Raw genomic sequence first — 19,949 nt, 5'->3', positions numbered from 1 at the left:
GTAAGCTTTGGAGTCTTGAGTCATGCTCAATTGTTCATTTATTCATTTTACAGTACAGTAGCTTTTTGAAAGTCATCATGAATATATTTAAAAAACTGCAGTAATTCACTTTGATCAAGAGCAATTCAAAGTAAATTTATTTAAACTGTTGGTTTAATTTTAGGTAAAAATGGTTCTGAGTAATGAAATATTAATTTAAAATTTGTTTCTACCTATTTAAGCACTTTGTAAGATCAAATGGATTTGAAGCTGTATTGTGGCGGAGAAGAGTTTTTTGTAAGTTGATTTGATGTTTGACAAGTAACACAAATGCTATTTGCTATGATTTATAGATTCTTCATAAAAAGTTATTGTCTTTTTTCTGTCCAGGGTTCATGACTATGACCAAACATAATAATTATGTTGCTAAAGATTCTTAAACAAGTGTTATAAGTTGCTTTTCAATTTAAAATGTTGTGTGAGTGATATGCAATATAATTATATTACTTTATATTTATTGGTATATATAATGTATATAAGTCAAGTTTTTAGAAAAGTTGTTTCAGTGTAAAGCATGAATAGGTAATGGTTGCACAACTTATTTGAACTTATATATATTGAATTTCTGTGACCAATTTCGAAGGAGAGCTTATGTAATGTAGATATCAATTTTTTTCTACAATATTTCAACCAAAATCAGTGCAATAAATCTTTAAACCTCAACAAACTGGTTAAATTAAAATTTAAAAGAAATTACAAAAAAGTTTCAAAAATTAAGAATGGCTCTATTGATTAAGCTAGAAACTTTGTAATACAAATTTATAAAATTTGATCTTGAAATTTGGGCATTATATTTAGCATTGAGATAACACATTCTCCTTGGGTTGGGACTAGGTGTAGGTAATATTGGTTACAATATGCAGTGAACTAAATAAGAACTAAATAGATATATATAATACAGTCAGTAGAATAGAACTAAATAAGCCTTCACATTACCGTATTTATCCGTGTATAAGTCGCAAAATTTTGCACCAAATCTTGCCCAAAAAGGTTGGGGTGCGACTTATACACGAGGGTGCGACTTATACACAAGGTTCTGAAGTTTTGACAAACGAATGCTACAGATTGCGCGTTAGCGCTGCTATTAAGCGTTTGTATTTTGCGTGCGAGGATTGTGAGCATCACATTAACATGCTCACTGCACAGCATGCATGTGAATTTTAACAATGGGACAAACTATTTGGCATCAGTGAAGATGAATACGAGTTTGAAGGCTTTTAAAATTTTGATTGTTGTTTTTCAATAAAATTTGCTAAAAAAAATTTTGTACCAATATTTGGGGTCTGCTACTATTCGGCGAGTCCGATTCGACTAGTCCGATTCGGCGAGTTCCCTATTCGGCGAGAGCCCTTTTCGGCGAGTGCCCTATTCGGCGAGTTTTTGAAAGGAAATTATCGGGTACCGTAGCCTAATTATAATTGACGTTTTTACATCGTTTTAACGTCGCTAAACGTTGAAATCGTGCAGAAAGGAATAAAAAGAAAATGTTTGAATTATTAAATTAAAATTCTTCATGTCAGTTTAGTTGTTTTTATTTTTGACCATCATATCAAAAACAATACACGTCAACATAGCAAAGGTAGAAGCGACAAAACGTGAACGTTTAAACGTGCTTGAATTCGTCAGTTCAGTTGTTTTTATTTCTGATCATGATATCAAAAACAATACACGTCAACATAGCAAAGATGTAGAAAAAGGTAGAAGCGACAAAACGCGAACGTTAAAATGTGCTTGTGACCGAAGTAAGTTATTGAGTTGAAAGAAATTTGGCACGGTCGCAACACTTTCAGAAAAATTTAAGATATAAAGGGAAAATAACACAAAGAAAATGTTACAAAAAAAGAAAAAGATCATGTTTATTTCTATAAGTTAGTACTTTTGAATAGTTAAAATGATTAGTTTGGACCAACAAATGTGTGGCCTACAGCTTGGATTGAAAGGAAGTTATCGGGTACCGTAGCCTAGTTATCCCGACCAGCAAAAATTTGTTCCAAGAACACAGTTCATTTTTACATTGTAGTAACAGAATGAAAAGGCTAAACAAATGTGTGGCCTATCGTGTTAACGTCGCTAAACGTTGAAATCGTGTAGAAAAGGGAGCTTTTGCTGACTAGGATACTTTGAAACTGAGAAACATTCACAGAAGCCCTACGATTTGTTCCAAGAACCCATTTAGCATAACATTTCATTTGTACATTGATTCAACGTCTGAATACATTATCTTAAAAATGCAACGTATCGTAGGGCTTCTGTGAATGTTTCTCAGTTTCAACGTATCCTAAGCACCCTTTTCTACACGATTTCAACGTTTAGCGACGTTAAAACGATAGGCCATACACTTGGTTAGCCTTTTCATTCTGTTACTACAATGTAAAAATGAACTGTTAGGCTAACTGGGTTCTTGGAACAAATTTTTGCTGGTCGGGATAACTAGGCTACGGTAGCCTAACCGATAATTTCCTTTCAATCTAAGCTGTAGGAGTGTAGGTCACACATTTGTTGATCCAAACTAATCATTTTAACCATAGGCGCCTAAGCCGTGGGGACCAGGCCCCCACGCATATTTCCGCGTGGGAGCAACTTTTTATGCGGCATTGATACATAAAACAATAGATGAACTAGCGATCGGCAGCAGGAAAACATTTTTAAATGCAAACCGCAACAGCTTCGCAGTAAATAATCACTAGAACGAGTAGCGATGCTACAATCCCACCCCAGACAAAAAAATCTGTCATTTTTACGTTGATTTAACGTCTGCAGACGTTGAATCAATGTAAAAATGAATGATTTTGTTGCCTGTGACATAGCAAAAATCTACCATTTTGCGTCGATTCCATGTCATCAGATGTTGAATGCACTCAAAAACAACATAATTTGCTACGTTGACGCAGCGTGCGTTTAACTTAATGCGCTTGCAAACTGCCTCGCTGTCGCTTTCGCTTTCGAAAGTCGAAACCTCTGCAGAGAATTGTCGCGGCAGTGAATTGCTTGCTGTGAAAATGAACTTGAAGTCTCGGCCCGAGGTTACCAACTAACCAACGTAACAAGGGCTGGTACAAACCGCACTGCCCACAGTCGCACAAGCGGCATAATCAACACAACAACGGCCTCGCGCAAACTGCATGGCGCACACACGTCCGTTGCCATGGAAACCCGATCAAAGGCGGGGAATATGCGCATCTTTTGTTTTCATCTTTACAGCGAATTGGAACTTGAAAGCTGGTCAGCCATAAGTTGCGATATTGTAGTGAAAAGGGAGCAATGTCAAGTCGAAAACTTAATCAAACGTCTCTGTAACTATTTTTCAAGGGCTGTTTACGGATGTCAGCAACTTTTAAATTTATTAAAGGTGACGTGCTGTTGAATTAATGCAAACATGAATGATTTTGCTTTCAACAGGTATATTTTCAAGCATATGATCAAGTTAGTATTTTCATTCCATTTACAGTATACCTTTTAGTAAACCTTTTCGTCTCTTGTTTCATGCTAATAAGTCTAGTTCGTTGCTAAACTTTATGTTGTGCTTAGCTTAAGGAGTCGCAGTCCATCAACCGCTAGCCAACGCAGACGCATAGCATGTGTTTTGGTCGAGCTTTGTTTATAATAATTAACGGCAGGTCGAACGTAGCGATAACTCCGAGTGTGGCAATAAAAGCAATCCTAGTGTGACGACATAATTACGTCATCCATCTGCGTGACATTTCGCTGAATTTACGTTGCTGCTGATGAAACACGCTTTCGCCCCCACGGCCAATAAAATAGTTAGGTGCCTATGATTTTAACTATTCAAAAGTACTAACTTATAGACATAAACATTATTTTTTTTCTAACATTTTCTTTGTTTTATTTTTCCTTCATATCTTAAATTTTTCTGAAGGTGATGCAACCTTGCCAAATTTCTTTCAACTCAATAACTTACTTCGGTCACAAGCACGTTTTAACGTTCGCGTTTTGTCGCTTCTACCTTTTTCTACACCTTTGCTATGTTGACGTGAATTGTTTTTAATATCATGATCAGAAATAAAAACAACTGAACTGACATGACGAATTCAAGCACATTTTAACGTTTGCGTTTTGTCGCTTCTACCTTTGCTATGTTGACGTGTATTGTTTTTGATATGATGGTCAAAAATAAAAATAACTGAACTGACATGACGAATTCAAGCACGTTTTAACGTTCGTGTTTTGTCGCTTCTACCTTTGCTATGTTGACGTGTATTGTTTTTGATATGATGGTCAAAAATAACTGAACTGACATGACAAATTTTAATTTAATAGTTCAAACATTTTATTTTTATTCCTTTCTGCACGATTTCAACGTTTAGCGACGTTAAAACGATGTAGCACGATTTCAACGTTTAGCGACGTTAAAACGATGTAAAAACGGCAATTGTAATTAGGCTACGGTACCCGATAATTTCCTTTCAAAATTTCAAAAACTCGCCGAATAGGGCACTCGCCGAAAAAGGCTCTCGCCGAATCGGACTAGTCGAATCGGACTCGCCGAATCGGACTCGCCGAAACGGGCCATTCCGCAATATTTGAGCCAAATTTTGTGGTCCGACTTATACACGAATGCGACTTATACACGGACAAATACGGTATTTAGAATCTTTGTTCTATTATCAATCTTGTTGCATTGAGCAACATATCTAATTAATCCTAAACTGTGCCTGTTATTGCACTATTTTGACACATGTTGTTGTATTGTTATTTCAGAACTTCACCAAAGTTTTCGAATTACGCAGTCCTGAATTTAGTCGTTGCTTTGAGCACACAGTGTTTGATTTAGCACCATGTGCATTTCTGTTGGTATTTGGAGTCCCATATTTCGTTGCTACTCTCTATTCGTATCAGTCTTACATTCCAAAATCAAAGTTATTCTTTAGTAAACTGGTAAGATTAAGAAGTTATATAGTTAAGTTTGATTTTTTGTAATCATCATGTGCCATTGTGCCATGTTTCATTTGAAAGGTTAGGTGTTAATTATTTCTACAGCTCTCAATCTTTCACTCCTTTTCTTGGCTTTACCAATACTGTATGAGATAAGTCAGATCATTGACTTACATCATCAAGTTCTTCTTTATATTTTGTTCTACTTTCAATGATAAATTGATGCAGCTGGCCTGCCGATTCTTTCAGAATATGTCCCACAAATTTTGTTTTGTGAAGTCATTTTTTCATCTGTCTTGCATGTCAATTATGTTTTTAACTACAATACATGTACTAGGTGTGGTATTTGTATTATTCCTCCGTTGCACCAGAATTGAAAATCATATATATATAATGTACAATGTACATTTTTGCATTTTTTTGGCAAAGTTCTGGTTTGAATTAGTGGCCGTAGTGTAATATGTTTGCAGTTTTTGTATTTGTTGGATTTTGTACTGAATTTACAACAGTCTTTTCAAGCACAAGTTTTTTTTTTGAGACAAAAGAAAGCAACAACCTTCATGAAATGATAAAGTTCTACACATAAAAAAGCAGAAACTTTCAATTCTGAAATCTTTTGTATGCAGAACTACAAGAATCACTATTTTTCTCATATATTACATAACTCACTTTGTGTAATCGTATTCTTGTGCAGGCTTTTGCACTTGCTCTTTGGGTACTGGCTTGGATTAACTTCGGACGAGCTCTTTGGGAATGGAATCATGGTGTACAAGTGGCTTATTATGACTTAGTATCTCCATTAATTGTCAGTGTTGGGATGGTGAGTTTATTTTTTTGATATATATACTATGCATATATTGCATGATGTTATTCATAAATTAAATGTTTGTGCAATGCACCACAATGATGTGGAATACAGTACGGTATATAATTAACACCTGAAATAATTATTCAAAAAGTGGTATTCTGATCCACTCCATCAATACAAGTGAGGGCCAGCTCTGTGTTTATATTGTCCTTAGGTGTAAATTTACGGTTAAATTAGTTTCCATGATTACCAAATGGCTTTAGTGCGAAGACTCCTTATCAGTTTTTGCATCATCTACTAAAAACCAATTACTTGACAACTGTGAAAACGGGTCTGCTACTATTTGGTGAGTCCGATTCGGTGAGTCCGATTTGGTTAGTCCGATTCGGTGAGTTCCTAACCTCTAATCCTTAACCCGAAAACGGCAATGATAATTAGGCTACAGTACACGATAATTTTAAAAAAAAATTAAAAAAATCCCCCGTTAAGGGATCGAACTCACCGAATCGGACTCACCGAAACGGGCCATTGCGGTGAGAACATTTAGTCTGGGAGCCTACGACAGAAGATTTCACCCCATAGGGTACAAAAGGTTTGACCCCTTGAAGTTACTGGGGTCAACCATGTCACTCACAAAAAGTATGGAAGATTGACCGCGCCGGGTGGATCTGGTCCCTAGAGCCCCCTAAAAAGCCCAAAAAGGGGGTTAATTTCACCCCATAGGGTACATGGACCAAACTTGGTGAAAACGAAGTTCTATGTCAGGACATCACAAAAATATCAAATCTAACAATATTTTCGGGTGGAAAGGTGATGTAAGACCCCCAAAAGTGCCCCCCCGGGGGGTTGATTTCACCCCATAAGGTACATGGACCAAACTTGGTCAAAACGAAGTCTTATGTCAGGACATCACAAAAATATCAAATCTAACAATATTTTCGGGTGGAAAGGTGATGTAAGATGACTTCAAAGTGACTTCCCTTAATGTGACCCCCTCGGAAAGTTTATTTCACCCCATAAAGTACATGGACCAAACTTGGTCAAAATGAAGTCTTATGTCAGGACATCACAAAAATATCAAATCTAACAATAGTTTTGGGAGGAAAGATGATGTAAGACCCCCCAAAGTGACCCCCCCAGGGGATTAATTGCACCCCATAAGGTAAGCTACATGGACTAAAGTAGGTTAAATCGAAGTCTTATTTCACGGCATAACAAAAATATCAAATCTAACAATATTTTCGGGTGGAAAGGTGATGTAAGATGTCATCAAAGTAACCCTAAGAGGGTTTATTTCACCATAGAGTACATCGGAATGGCCCGTTTCGGCGAGTCCGATTCGACGAGTCCGATTCGACTAGTCCGATTCGGCGAGTTCCCTATTCGGCGAGAGCCTTTTTCGGCGAGTGCCCTATTCGGCGAGTTTTTGAAATTTTTAAAAGGAAATTATCGGGTACCCTAGCCTCATAGGCGCCGACTTTTCATAAAACCTTAGGGCGAGAAAGGTGATGACGTCATAACCGTAACGCTATTTTACTCAATTAAAATAGTCTTTGATTAAGCTTAGTGTCTTGTTTATATTGACAAATAGGTCGCAAACCGAGTTTATTAGAACCGCTGCTTGAAAGGATTAGTTTTACGTATAGTCGTAAAAATGTTGATATTGTTAGCTCATAATTGGAACTGTTGGAAAACAAGCCGATTCATTTCCTTTTCGTGCGAGTGAACAACAACGATCAAGACAGTGAAGTTATCGAAATAAAACGCAAAAAATCATGATCTCAAGCAGAGTGGAAACCCGCTATCAGTTTTATTAACTTCGTTTCGCTAATTACTTACTTTCAAAGTGTTAACAACGGCGAAGTGTTTTCTCTTCTGTTTTTTATCAAAAGTCTTTGTAGTCTTTTATTGAATACAGTAGGGCAGTAGGATATATATTCGAGTAAAAGTCTAGATGTTCGCAAGTGATTTTCACCTCAAAAAGGCAAGTTCAACTAACACAGGACATGCTGTTGTCTCCAGCTCGGCAGTTTTCAAAATGAACGCACTAAAAATCATTGTCGACGTAGATTACGGATTGTGAAATCGCGTCGGCTTAAGTGAAAGTTTTGAATACGTTTATTTGCAGTGATTCAAACTTAATTTTCAAATTCAATGATTTTTTGTCAATTCTAAACTTTATGCACTTGTTGAGCTATATGCAAAGCTCACGAAACAAAACAGAAAGAGCTGTTTTAAGAAATCATTTTTTTATTTTTGCGTGTAGGATATAATCGTTCTTATTATTACGTAACATTCCATGATCGTTAAAGTCGATGTCAAACCTTAGCGGCCGCATAAAACAATGTCAGGTTGGCTAGGTGATAATAGCGGTAAGAGACGTCGTTAATGCAGGCAATATCTGCGACCAAGACCATTAAACACCTTTTCTTTTTATCGGTTTTCGATTTAATTCTCACACATTGCGAAGAAAACAATGCGTTCTGTTGAATCATAATTGTCTCACAGCGGAAAGACCTCGTTGAAAATAGCGCGTCTAATTTAGCTGGTTTACTGAATATTGCCGTGAATAGTTACGTGACTATTCCAGCAGCGTAAGTTACTCTACCATCTGCTTTTAATTTCCATACCGTGTGAGAAAGCCATGCGATCAGCTGCTGTTTTGCGGGCAAGAGCAACGCAGGCTTTTCTTGCTTTCGGCATTCTTTAAGTCCGTTTAAATTATCTAAATCTCTTTCGCGAAGTGTTTTAACTTTAAAACACCACTTGTAATCACCATTTTTGTTGCCCCTCAACCATAAATTTACGGGGGGCGCCGGCCCCCCGGCCCCCCCGGAAGTCGGCGCGTATGCCTAGCCTAATTACAACTGCCGTTTTTACATAGTTTTAACGTCGCTAAACGTTGAAATCGTGCAGAAAGGAATAAAAATAAAATGTTTGAACTATTAAATTAAAATTCGTCATGTCAGTTCAGTTGTTTTTATTTTTGACCATCATATCAAAAACAATACACGTCGACATAGCAAAGGTGTAGAAAAAGGTAGAAGCGACAAAACGCGAACGTTAAAACGTGCTTGTGACCGAAGTATCATAATTATTGAGTTGAAAGAAATTTGGCACGGTCGCAACACCTTCAGAAAAATTTAAGATATGAAGGGAAAATAAAACAAAGAAAATGTTACAAAAAAAATCATGCTTATGTGTATAAGTTAGTACTTTTGAATAGTTAAAATGATTAGTTTGGATCAACAAATGAGAACCCATTGTAGTAACAGAATGAAAAGGCTAACCAAATGTGTGGCCTATCGTTTTAACGTCGCTAAACGTTGAAATCCTGTAGAAAAGAGAACTTTGCTGACTAGGATACGTTGAAACTGAAAAACATTCACAGAAGCCCTACGATACGTTGCATTTTTAAGATAATGTATTCAGACGTTGAATCAATGTACAAATAAAATGTTATGCTAAATGGGTTCTTGGAACAATTCGAAGGGCTTCTGTGAATGTTTCTCAGCTTCAACGTATCCTAGTCAGCAAAGTTCTCTTTTCTACACGATTTCAACAGTTAGCGACGTTAAAACGATGTAAAAACGGAAATTTTTGCTGGTTGGGATAACTGGGCTACGGTACCCGATAATTTCTTTTAAATCCAAGCTGTAGGCCACACATTTGTTGATCCAAACTAATCATTTTAACTATTCAAAAGTGCTAACTTACAGACATAAACATGATTTATTTATTTATTTTTTTGTAACATTTTCTTTGTTTTATTTTCCCTTCATATCTTAAATTTTTCTGAAGGTGTTGCGACCGTGCCAAATTTCTTTCCATAGGCGCCGACTTTTCAAAAAACCTTGGGGGGCGAGAAAGGTGATAACGTCATAACCATAGCGCTATTTACTCGGTTAAAATAGTCTTTGATTAAGCTTAGTGTCGTGTTTATATTAACAAATAGGTCGCAAACCGAATTTATTAGAACCGCTGCTTGAAAGGATTAGTTTTACGCACGCAGTACGCCTAGTCATAAAAATTTTGATATTGTTAGCTCATAATTGGAACTGTTGGAAAACAAGCCGATTCATGTCCTTTTCGTGCGAGTGAACAACAACGATCAAGACAGTGAAGTTATCGAAATAAAACGCAAAAAATCATGATCTCAAGCAGAATGAAAACCCGGTATCAGTTTTATTAACCTCGTTTCGCTAATTACTTACTTTCAAAGCGTTGACAACGGCGAAGTGTTTTCTCTTCTGTTTTTTATCGAAAGTCTTTATAGTCTTTTATTGAATACAGTAGGCTATACTCGAGTAAAGATCGAGATGTTCGCAAGTGATTTTCACCTCAAAAAGACAAGTTCAACTAACACGGGACAAGCTGTTGTCTCCAGCTCAGCAATTTTCAAAATGAACGCACTAAAAATCATTGTCGACGTAGATTACGGATTGTGAAATCGCGTCGGCTTAAGTGAAAGTTTTGAATACGTTTATTTGCAGTGATTCAAACTTAATTTTCAAATTCAATGATTTCTTGTCAATTCTAAACTTTGTGCACTTGTTGAGCAATATGCAAAGCTCACGAGACAAAACAGAAAGAGATCATTTTTTTATTTTTGCGTGTAGGATATAATCGTTCTTATTATTACGTAACATTCCATGATCGTTAAAGTCGATGTCAAACCTTAGCGGCCGCATAAAACAATGATGTCAGGTTAGCTAGGTGATAATAGCGGTAAGAGACGTCGTTAATGCAGGCAATATCTGCGACCAAGACCATTAAACACCTTTTCTTTTATCGGTTTTCGATTTAATTCTCACACATTGCAAAAACAATGCGTTCTGTTGAATCATAATTGATCTCACAGAGGGAAGATCTCGTTGAAAATAGCGCGTCAAGCCGTCTAATTTAGCTGGTTTACTTAATATTGCAGTGAATAGTTACGTGACTATTCCAGCAGTACTCTACCATCTACTTTGAAATTTCCATACCGTATGAGATAGCCATGCGAGCTGCTGTTTTGCGGGCAAGAGCAACGTAGGCTTTTCTTGCTTTCCGCATTTTTTAAGTCCGTTTAAATTATCTAAATCTCCTTCGCGAAGTGTTTTATCTTTGAAACACCACTTGTCATCACCATTTTTGTTGCCCCTCAACCATAAATTTACGGGGGGCGCCGGCCCCCCCTGAAGTCGGCGCGTATGTTTCTTTCAACTCAATAACTTACTCCGGTCACAAGCACGTTTTAACGTTCGCGTTTTGTCGCTTCTACCTTTTTTACACCTTTGCTATGTTGACGTGTATTGTTTTTCATATGATGGTCAGAAATAAAAACAACTGAACTGACATGACGAATTTTAATTTAATAGTTCAAACATTTTATTTTTATTCCTTTCTGCACAATTTCAACGTTTAGCGACGTTAAAACTATGTAAAAACGGCAATTATAATTAGGCTACGGTACCCGATAATTTCCTTTCAAAAATTTCAAAAACTCGCCGAATAGGGCACTCGCCGAAAAAGGCTCTCGCCGAATAGGGAACTCGCCGAATCGGACTAGTCGAATCGGACTCGCCGAATCGGACTCGCCGAATAGTAGCAGACCCAGAGTACATGGACCAAACGTGGTCAAAACGAAGTCTTAGCCTATAGGACACCACAAAATATCAAATCTAACAATACTCTCAGTTGGGAAGATGATAAAAGACCTACCCAAAAGTGAATCTCCTCCTATAGTTTAATTTACTTTATCCCTTACTCGAACCAACCTTGGTGTAACGGAAGTGCTATGCCAAGACAGTACCAATGGATTAAATCTAAAAATATTTTTATATAGGTTTTGGTGAAATACATTCACAAGCTGTCCCATGATGCATGAAATGGAACTATAGCGTACTTTACAAAAAGTTTTTGTATAAATCATGTTCAGTCAATCGAAAAAAGGCAACAGGACATGACAATACATGGCTTTGTAACACCAAAAACAGAAAGTACATGAGAAGCATATAGGCTACAGTAGCCAGAAAATTGATCGAAGATCTTGATACGACCACTAAATGTTGAATTAATCGAACAACTGACTATCCAAATCAAAACGTTTCGAAGTGAATCACTTGGAACGTTAATTCAGGCAGTAATGAACATTTTCCAGCTGCTACAATAAATAACCCAATAAACCCAATATAGTAAATTTTTGTTTAATGCCATTTGCTTCATGTCTCTAATCAGTTATTGTAACTGTTTATTCATAAACAGAGATTGTTTGTGTAAATGTAAACGGTCGTTTCTTTATTCTTCATTGTCACTGCTGTCGCTTTCACTTTCTTCGTCTTATTCTTCGTCTTATTTGGATAGTCAGTTGTTCAATTGAGTCAACATTTAGTGGTCGTATCAAAATCTTGGATCAATTTTCTGGTTACTGTAGCCACGGGCGCCGATCCCTATAGGACAGTGGGGACATGTCCCCACCATCTTTTTACATGTCCCCACCATCTTTTTACATGTCCCCATCATCTTTTTACATTATTTTTGTAACGTAAAAGGAAAAATATTACCCGAATGTTACAATTTTACCAGTCAAACGTTTAAAATATATTGAAAGGAGGGGACAACATTTTTGTTTTATGCGAGGAAGCCCCAACCGTAGTAGAAATGTTTTATTAGGCAGAGAAACCCTGGTGTAACTCGCAAATTGTATTTAATTTGGTTACGCCAGGGCCACACAGTGCAGAGTTTTAGAATTACTTTGAAAGAGTCGTACAAGCATGTAGTGCAGTAAGTGTAGCTTGTGTTACTTTTGTATAAGAAAAAAGCTATTTTTTCAGTTATTATTACATTGAGGTTAAGAGCTGCTGAAATGTCTTTACCGGTTTGGCAAAAAATTGTATATAAGAAAATCAGCAGTTGGAAGGCTGGCAGGCAGCTTTTTTTCAATTGAAAAAACTCTTACCCTACCCAATTTTTAAAAGACTTGTCACGTTCCAAATCGTCTTCAGTATGGACATGGCCAATTGGCCATGGTCAACCTCCTAAACTTCAAGATCGATCGGTCAGAGTATTTTGCAATCATTGACAGCTCGCAGCAAAATTTTACTGACTATTTCAAGTCGACCGATCTTGAGCACTACAAAATTCTACAAGAATCACTCTTTAGTGGAAAGCTACAATCACATTTGGTAGACGATTATCTTCAGTTCTTTGACACAGAGTCCCTTGCACAAGATTTTCGAATGATATTCAAGAAGATACCATCCGCTGTTCGGCAAATGTTTCCGCAAGTGGAACTTTTGATCATATCACCAGCCCGCTCGTGTTCAGCTGAACGCTCATTTTCAACTTTGCGACGTATCAAAACTTTGTTACGATCTACCATGACACAGAAACGGCCAAATCATGCAATGGTTTGCTATGTGCACATTAAATTTTTGAATTCGATCAACCTTCATTACAAGCCAAGGATCAACCAAGGACTTCGTTTTTAATTCGCCGGAGACTCGTTGCCGAGTTGCAGTGTTTGGACTTCTGCTGTCCAATGCTGCCACTGACAATTAAAATACATCGCATTAGACTTGTAGCCTATCTACTGTAGGCCTATTTGTTTGTTTGTTGAACAGACCCCAATCTTTCAGCTCGCTTCGCTCGTCTGCCCTTTCTTTCCTAGTAAATGTCCCCACCAATCTTAGAGAGCGATCGGCGCCCATGACTGTAGCCTATATCCTTCTTATGTACTTTCTGTTTTTGGTGTTACAAAGCCATGTATTGTCGTGTCCTGTTGCCTTTTTTCGATTGACTGCTGAATATGATTTATACAAAAACTTTTTGTAAAGTAGGCTATAGTTCCATTTCATGCATCATGGGACAGCTTGTGAATGTATTTCACCAAAACCTATGTAAAAATATTTTTAAATTTAATCCATTGGTACTGTCCTGGCATAGCACTTCCGTTACACCAAGGTTGGTTCGAGTAAGGAATGAAGTAAATTAAACTATAGGAGGAGATTCACTTTTGGGTAGGTCTTTTATCATCTTCCCAACTGAGAGTATTGCTAGATTTGATATTTTGTGGTGTCCTAGGACATATAAGACTTCGTTTTGACCACGTTTGGTCCATGTACTCCATGATGAAATAAACCCTCTGGGGGTTACTTTGATGACATCTTACATCACCTTTCCACCCGAAAATATTGTTAGATTTGATATTTTTGTTATGCCGTGAAATAAGACTTCGATTTAACCTACTTTAGTCCATGTAGCTTACCTTATGGGGTGCAATTAACCCCTGGGGGGTCACTTTGGGGAATCTTACATCATCTTTCCTCCCAAAACTATTGTTAGATTTGATATTTTTGTGATGTCCTGACATAAGACTTCGTTTTGACCAAGTTTGGTCCATGTACTTTATGGGGTGAAATACACCTTCCGAGGGGGTCACTTTAAGGGAAGTCACTTTGAAGTCATCTTACATCACCTTTCCACCCGAAAATATTGTTAGATTTGATATTTTTGTGATGTCCTGACATAAGACTTCATTTTGACCAAGTTTGGTCCATGTACTTTATGGGGTGAAATAAACTTTCCGAGGGGGTCACATTAAGGGAAGTCACTTTGAAGGCATCTTACATCACCTTTCCACCCGAAAATATTGTTAGATTTGATATTTTTGTGATGTCCTGACATAAGACTTCGTTTTGACCAAGTTTGGTCCATGTACCTTATGGGGTGAAATTAACCCCCGGGGGGTCACTTTCGGGGGGGTCTTACATCACCTTTCCACCCGAATATATTGTTAGATTTGATATTTTTGTGATGTCCTGACATAAAACTTCGTATTCACCAAGTTTGGTCCATGTACCTTATGGGGTGAAATTAACCCCCTTTTTGGGCTTTTTAGGGGGCTCTAGCGTCTAGATCCACCCGGTGCAGTCAATCTTCCATACTTTTTGTGAGTGACATGGTTGACCCCAGTAACTTCAAGGAGTCAAACCTTTTGTACCTTATGGGGTGAAATCTTCTGTCGTAGGCTCTCGGTCTAATTAGGCTATTATGCTTTGAAAATGACAAAGTGTGCATGTACTGCTTGAGTGCTTGACTTGCATAGGGACATCTAGTAGGCTATCTCAGTGAAGAGCAGATGAAGAAACAAATAAAATTATTGCATTTCTATGTTTGCCAATACTTTGAAAAAGATTGATATTTTTAGATATGATACGATTAACAGATTAATCTTTAAACTGATGTGCACTTTCATGCATGTTGTCATGGTAATACCAGTTACTGAACAACTTTTGAAATCATTTCATGTTTTAAAAAGCGAAAAGTATAATCGTCTTAAAATTCCAGAATTTTTTTGCAATTATCCCTTTGATGATCTATTCCGCCCTCGTTGAAGAATTGTGATTTAGACATTGCATACACTTATAAACGCTTGGATTTCAGGCAGCTGCTGCGTTTTTCATTCACTTTGACCGCTTGAAAGGCGTTCGTTCATCAGGCCTTCTGGCATGCTACTGGGTCTTATACTTGATTTCCTGGGCTCTTATCTTTAAAAGTCAAGTTGAATTATTGATCGGGGACAAGGTACAAAAGTAGATAACATAAAAAGTTGTGCATTTGTTATTTCCAGTTAATAACTTAGTGCTTCTTGTGTATGCAATCAAATTGGATTCTTCCAGTTTCTTCCGATATGCTTGTTTGATTATATACAATTATACATTACCACGAGTTGTACAGTCTGTAGTAAAGCAAATGATTCATTCATCAAAAGAATCCAGCACCAAATCCTGTTTATTCTGCTAAAACTGCTTGGTTTGGTTGTTGCCGTTTTTATTTTTCTAGTTGAAATTTAACTGATTATGGAAGTGCTTACTATTTCCTCAAGTGATAAAGATTTGTTCTTGTAGCCTCTCACAGACGGGGAAGTATGGCGATGCGTCACCTTCTTTTTGTCGTACGCCTGCGTTCTCGCGCAGTTCATCATGTCATTCTTCGTGGATCAGTTGCCTGCCCTACCACCTAAAGTGCGTACGATAGTTTTTTTTTTATCTTTGTGATATTAATTGTTATATGCTATAAATAACCTGGACTTCACACATTCCTTATATGCTGGAAATCGTTGATAGCCTATGTAATTTTGTATGTAACTATGCATTCGTTTCATATTAGCAACATGGATAATTGGACATGGTTATAACTTATTGTGTTTTTTATTGCGATTGTGCGATTGACGAACAATTAACTAGTTACGCAAGTTCTCGGCTGTGGTCACAGTGCAATGTTCTGAACGGTGGGTTTGCAATTTCAGAAGCAAAACAGTCATTTTTGCATTAATTCAACGTCTGCATATGTTGAATCCATCTAAAGAAGGACTTATTTGCTGGATTGGACATAGTTCGTTGACCAATCATTATCACCACTGTATAAACAATTTGATGAGCTAATCAAATACAACAGTTGGTCTTGAAATTTAACAAATCTATAACAGTGGGAGACGTACAAGAATGCTGCCGTCCATGCTTGGTGATAGCCATTTTCAAAAGTCCAAATTCGTCTTTTTTACATTGATTAAACGTCTGTAGACTAAAATGTTATTCACAATGAAGAGTTTTGCTAATTGGGTTAACAGAATGAACACGTTATTCGGAGGACTTTTATGTTTTTCTTGTGTGCTCGTTTTTATGTTTTCCGCTCTGAGTTGCTTAAACAAGCGATAACTACTGTTTGCTTGTAGCACAAGAGCACTAACAACCGAAGGTGATTTAGGTTTAAGTATGAATGGATCTGCTTAATTTTTTTTTAAGCATTGTTTGCATTGATCAAAACTATTTGATAAGATATAATTATATACAATAGTATTTTTTTCTTGCCCTACTGTTCCTTAGCCTATAAAGTATTTTAAATCATTAATGCAGGCGTTTGTTGATACGTTTATTTGAAACGTTTATGGTTGTCAATTATGTCACCCGTAAACCCAAACTTTCAAAGTTAATGATTACAATCTTGCGCGAGTGATGGAGCTATATGTTTCAATTATTCATGCAAAACGTTCACCAGTTAGCTGAATGCATCAAAATTTTTTGTTGCTGGTTTTCAATTGTCCATACAAGTCAACCATTAAAAGTGAAGCCTGTTTCGAGTTTCGGCCGCTCTCGGTAACTTTGTGTTGATGCTATTCTTGTTGATGATGTTTTGACGAAATCAAAACTCTAAAAGTTCAAGCACTTGTTTATTTCAGCTTCAAATGGTAGTGTGGCCTAAATTTTGGCAAGTATGAACTGAATTGGCGTTCTGGTTTTGAGGACTTACCGGAAATGCCTGAGACGTAACGATGTTTGCTGGGTGCAGTTTTTAGTGTACGCTTTTATATCGCTTTGTTGCATATTGTATTTCTAAGGTCACCACGCTAATTAAGCCGCTATCGGTTTTAGTATCTTCAAAGTTGCATCAGTTCTTCATTCAACAGTAGCACATTTTCATGCCCTGTGGTGCAAAGCTTACTCACGTGTCATTAAAGATTAAGTTCGGCGTATAATTACTGCTGTGTTGGTTGCTTCTTTATATAACCTCGCTTGCTTGATTGTTGTTGTCAAAATGATTTTTTTTTTATGTGGGAGGCAACTCGGTATGCCTCATTTGGCAGTTTCTAGCTTGTTTATCTGTTTGTAGATTTTCATTGTACAGTGTTGTTTTTGCATCAATGTTGTTGTTGGTATGTTTTTTGGGTGTTACTTCTCGTTGGATGCTCATAAGCTTTTTTATTGCAGGACCCATATGCTGATGAAAGCGAACTTCTAGAAGCACTACAAGATAATACGCTAGAAGACGAAGTCAAAAAATTAAAACCATGTCCAGAGAATTCTTCATCTTTTTTCTCACAAATGATGTTTGAATGGTTTACCGGGTAAAGTACATTGTCCAACGTGTTGACTGTTGAGTATTTTCGAGTCTGATGCCTTTAAGTTTAAGGAGTGATTTATTTGTTTTTTTAGGAGTTAGTTCTGTCTTTTTTTTGCAACAAAGCGCATGCGGCAACCCTTGCAACGAAGCATAACCCTCGCAGCAGTTCGAGCATGACGTCACACTTCATTTTGCGAAAGACTGTTTTTGTACTTGTCGTTTCACTAGTGCAATTTTGTATTTATAATTTCTCTGTGGTTTCATTTGATTTTATTTCACGTTCCCAATGTTTTACTTGCAAATGAGTAGAAACGCAACTGCAACAGTTGTATAACTATATTCTAGCTTCCCTTTTAGCTTGTTATTACTGCTTTGTTAATAATGTTGCTTTGAAAACAAACTGGTATCAAAATTGCAATTTATGGGTGTAATTCAGCTATTTATGCACCACATGGCCTGGATTTCTGAGTATAGCTCAGTGTGTATGTGTCATAAACGCAACGTTAAATCTTCCACTTTTGACAAAAGTAACAATTTGTTGTTGACTGACAAACCTGACGTGATAGGATAAATCTGAGGTCAGATTCAGCACCCCAAAATTACTCTTCAGCCGTTTTTAAAGTTTATGCAGCAAAAATCGTGTGGACCAGTGTAATCTTTGTTGATGCAAAGTTAGAATCTAGTCACCTTTAAATGTTTACTTTCAAACTTTTGAAAATCTAAGTTGGTTGGCTCATATACCCAATTCACTGTCACTGCTATAAAGCTGTCTGTTTAACGTTATTTTACGTATTGGATTATTAAGCATAGGTTAGCTGGTCATAAGTCCATTCGTTGATTGTCTTTGCGCCACAAGTAGAAAATCCGGTTTTTACTGCGTTGCATGAATTAAGTCAACTCAACATAGGACTTTGGGTGGTAAGGTCATGCAGAAAAAGTATGTTACTCTTATGCAGGAATATCTAGAACAACTCTTATGTAAGAACAGCGTCGTCTGCGACCATATGCAATGTGACGCATGACTGCCACCCCGGCCGCAAGTTTTATATTCTTTAAAACAATAAAAGAAGCACGTGACCATGACACTCGGTACATCATCTGGTCTTAACACAGTCGGAAAATAGACGACCAAGCCGCTGTACATATCAAAATAAGCACAGTGAAGAACACAAAGTAGTTTACTGTAATTGTTTCTGGGTTCAAATCACTGCAAGATAAACTAGCTAAATGTTTATGTTCCACTGTCACGTAGAAGTTGCTGCAAAGCCGTTCTGATTGAGTTTTTTCTGATCTAATTTTTATAGTTGAGCTATAAATTTGTACTATTGTTCAACGCTATGTATCGTTGCTTTCAGTATTATATGGCGTGGCTACAAGCGGCCTTTGGTCGATGAGGACTTGTTTGACTTAAACCGAGACGATAAAGCTGGAAGAGTTTCAAAAAGGTTTCTTGAAATTTGGAATGCTGAAAAAGCTAAATACAAGTAAATTATATCTTTTGACATGTAGAAAGAGTGTGCCTATACTGGAGTAAGGAGATTTTTGTAAAAGAGAAGTTTAGATGAAGCATTTACCATTACCAACAAAGCCGAGTATGTGTGCATTTTGACATTCTTATTTTTCCTCAATATTGATTTAATATCGGTTTGAAAAGACCAAGCGCTTTATTTTTGTGAACGTTTTTATTTGTGCTAACCACTTCATTGATACGGGTTTATGTTGACACGCATACACTGTGAGGGTCGATCTACTTAAAGGGTAGTTGTTCCTAGCATTGGCTCCAGACACAGAACTTTGGGTCACGATTATTCATCGAACTGTTGACACTTTTTCTTTCACCCCTTTAGAGATTTTCGTCAATCTGAAAATGTTGCTGCTGAGGAGCAGCAAAGTGTGAATCCATCGGATGAAGAAGTGCTGATACAGCAGCCCACCAGTAAGTTGTCTCTTTTTGAGTCTCACTTCTTTATGTTCCTATGGCTGAATAGAAGCGTACAAATTTGAGAAAGGTTCAATTGAAGCAATCAAATAAACAAAAAATTGTTGCTTGATGCATTAGTGAAACGTCACAACTTTTTGTTTAGTTTTTCATTTTAATTTCTACACTAATCGTGCTTCAACAGAAAAGAAACAAAAGGGCCCATCTTTGTTCAAGGCTATGGTCAAGGCCTTTGGACCCTTCTTTTTGTTGAGCAGTTTCTTAAAAGTTCTGAACGATGTGTTGGTGTTTGTGAGCCCGCAGCTGTTGAAGTAAGTAACTTTATCGTTACCACATTGGCATAGTTTGTAGCATACTTTCGTTTTACTTTCCAGCCAGACGTGTGCG

General features: G+C 37.1%; 1 protein-coding gene across 1 annotated transcript in view; it reads left to right on the top strand.

Annotated features, from left to right (window-relative positions):
• Positions 1-161: 161 nt before the first annotated feature.
• Positions 162-19,949, top strand: part of LOC145776964 (multidrug resistance-associated protein 1-like) — a 38,641-nt gene continuing 18,853 nt past the window's right edge. Inside the window, exons 1-9 of the mRNA XM_082588217.1 lie at positions 162-276; positions 4,759-4,935; positions 5,627-5,752; positions 15,167-15,307; positions 15,631-15,747; positions 17,491-17,627; positions 18,979-19,107; positions 19,471-19,559; positions 19,747-19,873. Of these exons, the coding sequence (XP_082444343.1) occupies positions 238-276; positions 4,759-4,935; positions 5,627-5,752; positions 15,167-15,307; positions 15,631-15,747; positions 17,491-17,627; positions 18,979-19,107; positions 19,471-19,559; positions 19,747-19,873 (1,082 nt within the window). The 5' untranslated portion in view covers positions 162-237. The remainder of the gene's footprint in view (positions 277-4,758; positions 4,936-5,626; positions 5,753-15,166; positions 15,308-15,630; positions 15,748-17,490; positions 17,628-18,978; positions 19,108-19,470; positions 19,560-19,746; positions 19,874-19,949) is intronic.

The sequence above is a fragment of the Aplidium turbinatum genome, chromosome 9, assembly GCF_918807975.1.
Source record: "Aplidium turbinatum chromosome 9, kaAplTurb1.1, whole genome shotgun sequence".
In the NCBI taxonomy this organism is placed as follows: Eukaryota; Metazoa; Chordata; class Ascidiacea; order Aplousobranchia; family Polyclinidae; genus Aplidium; species Aplidium turbinatum.
The sequence above is the reverse complement of the archived record's forward strand: the minus strand, read 5'-3'. Positions and strand labels throughout refer to the sequence as shown.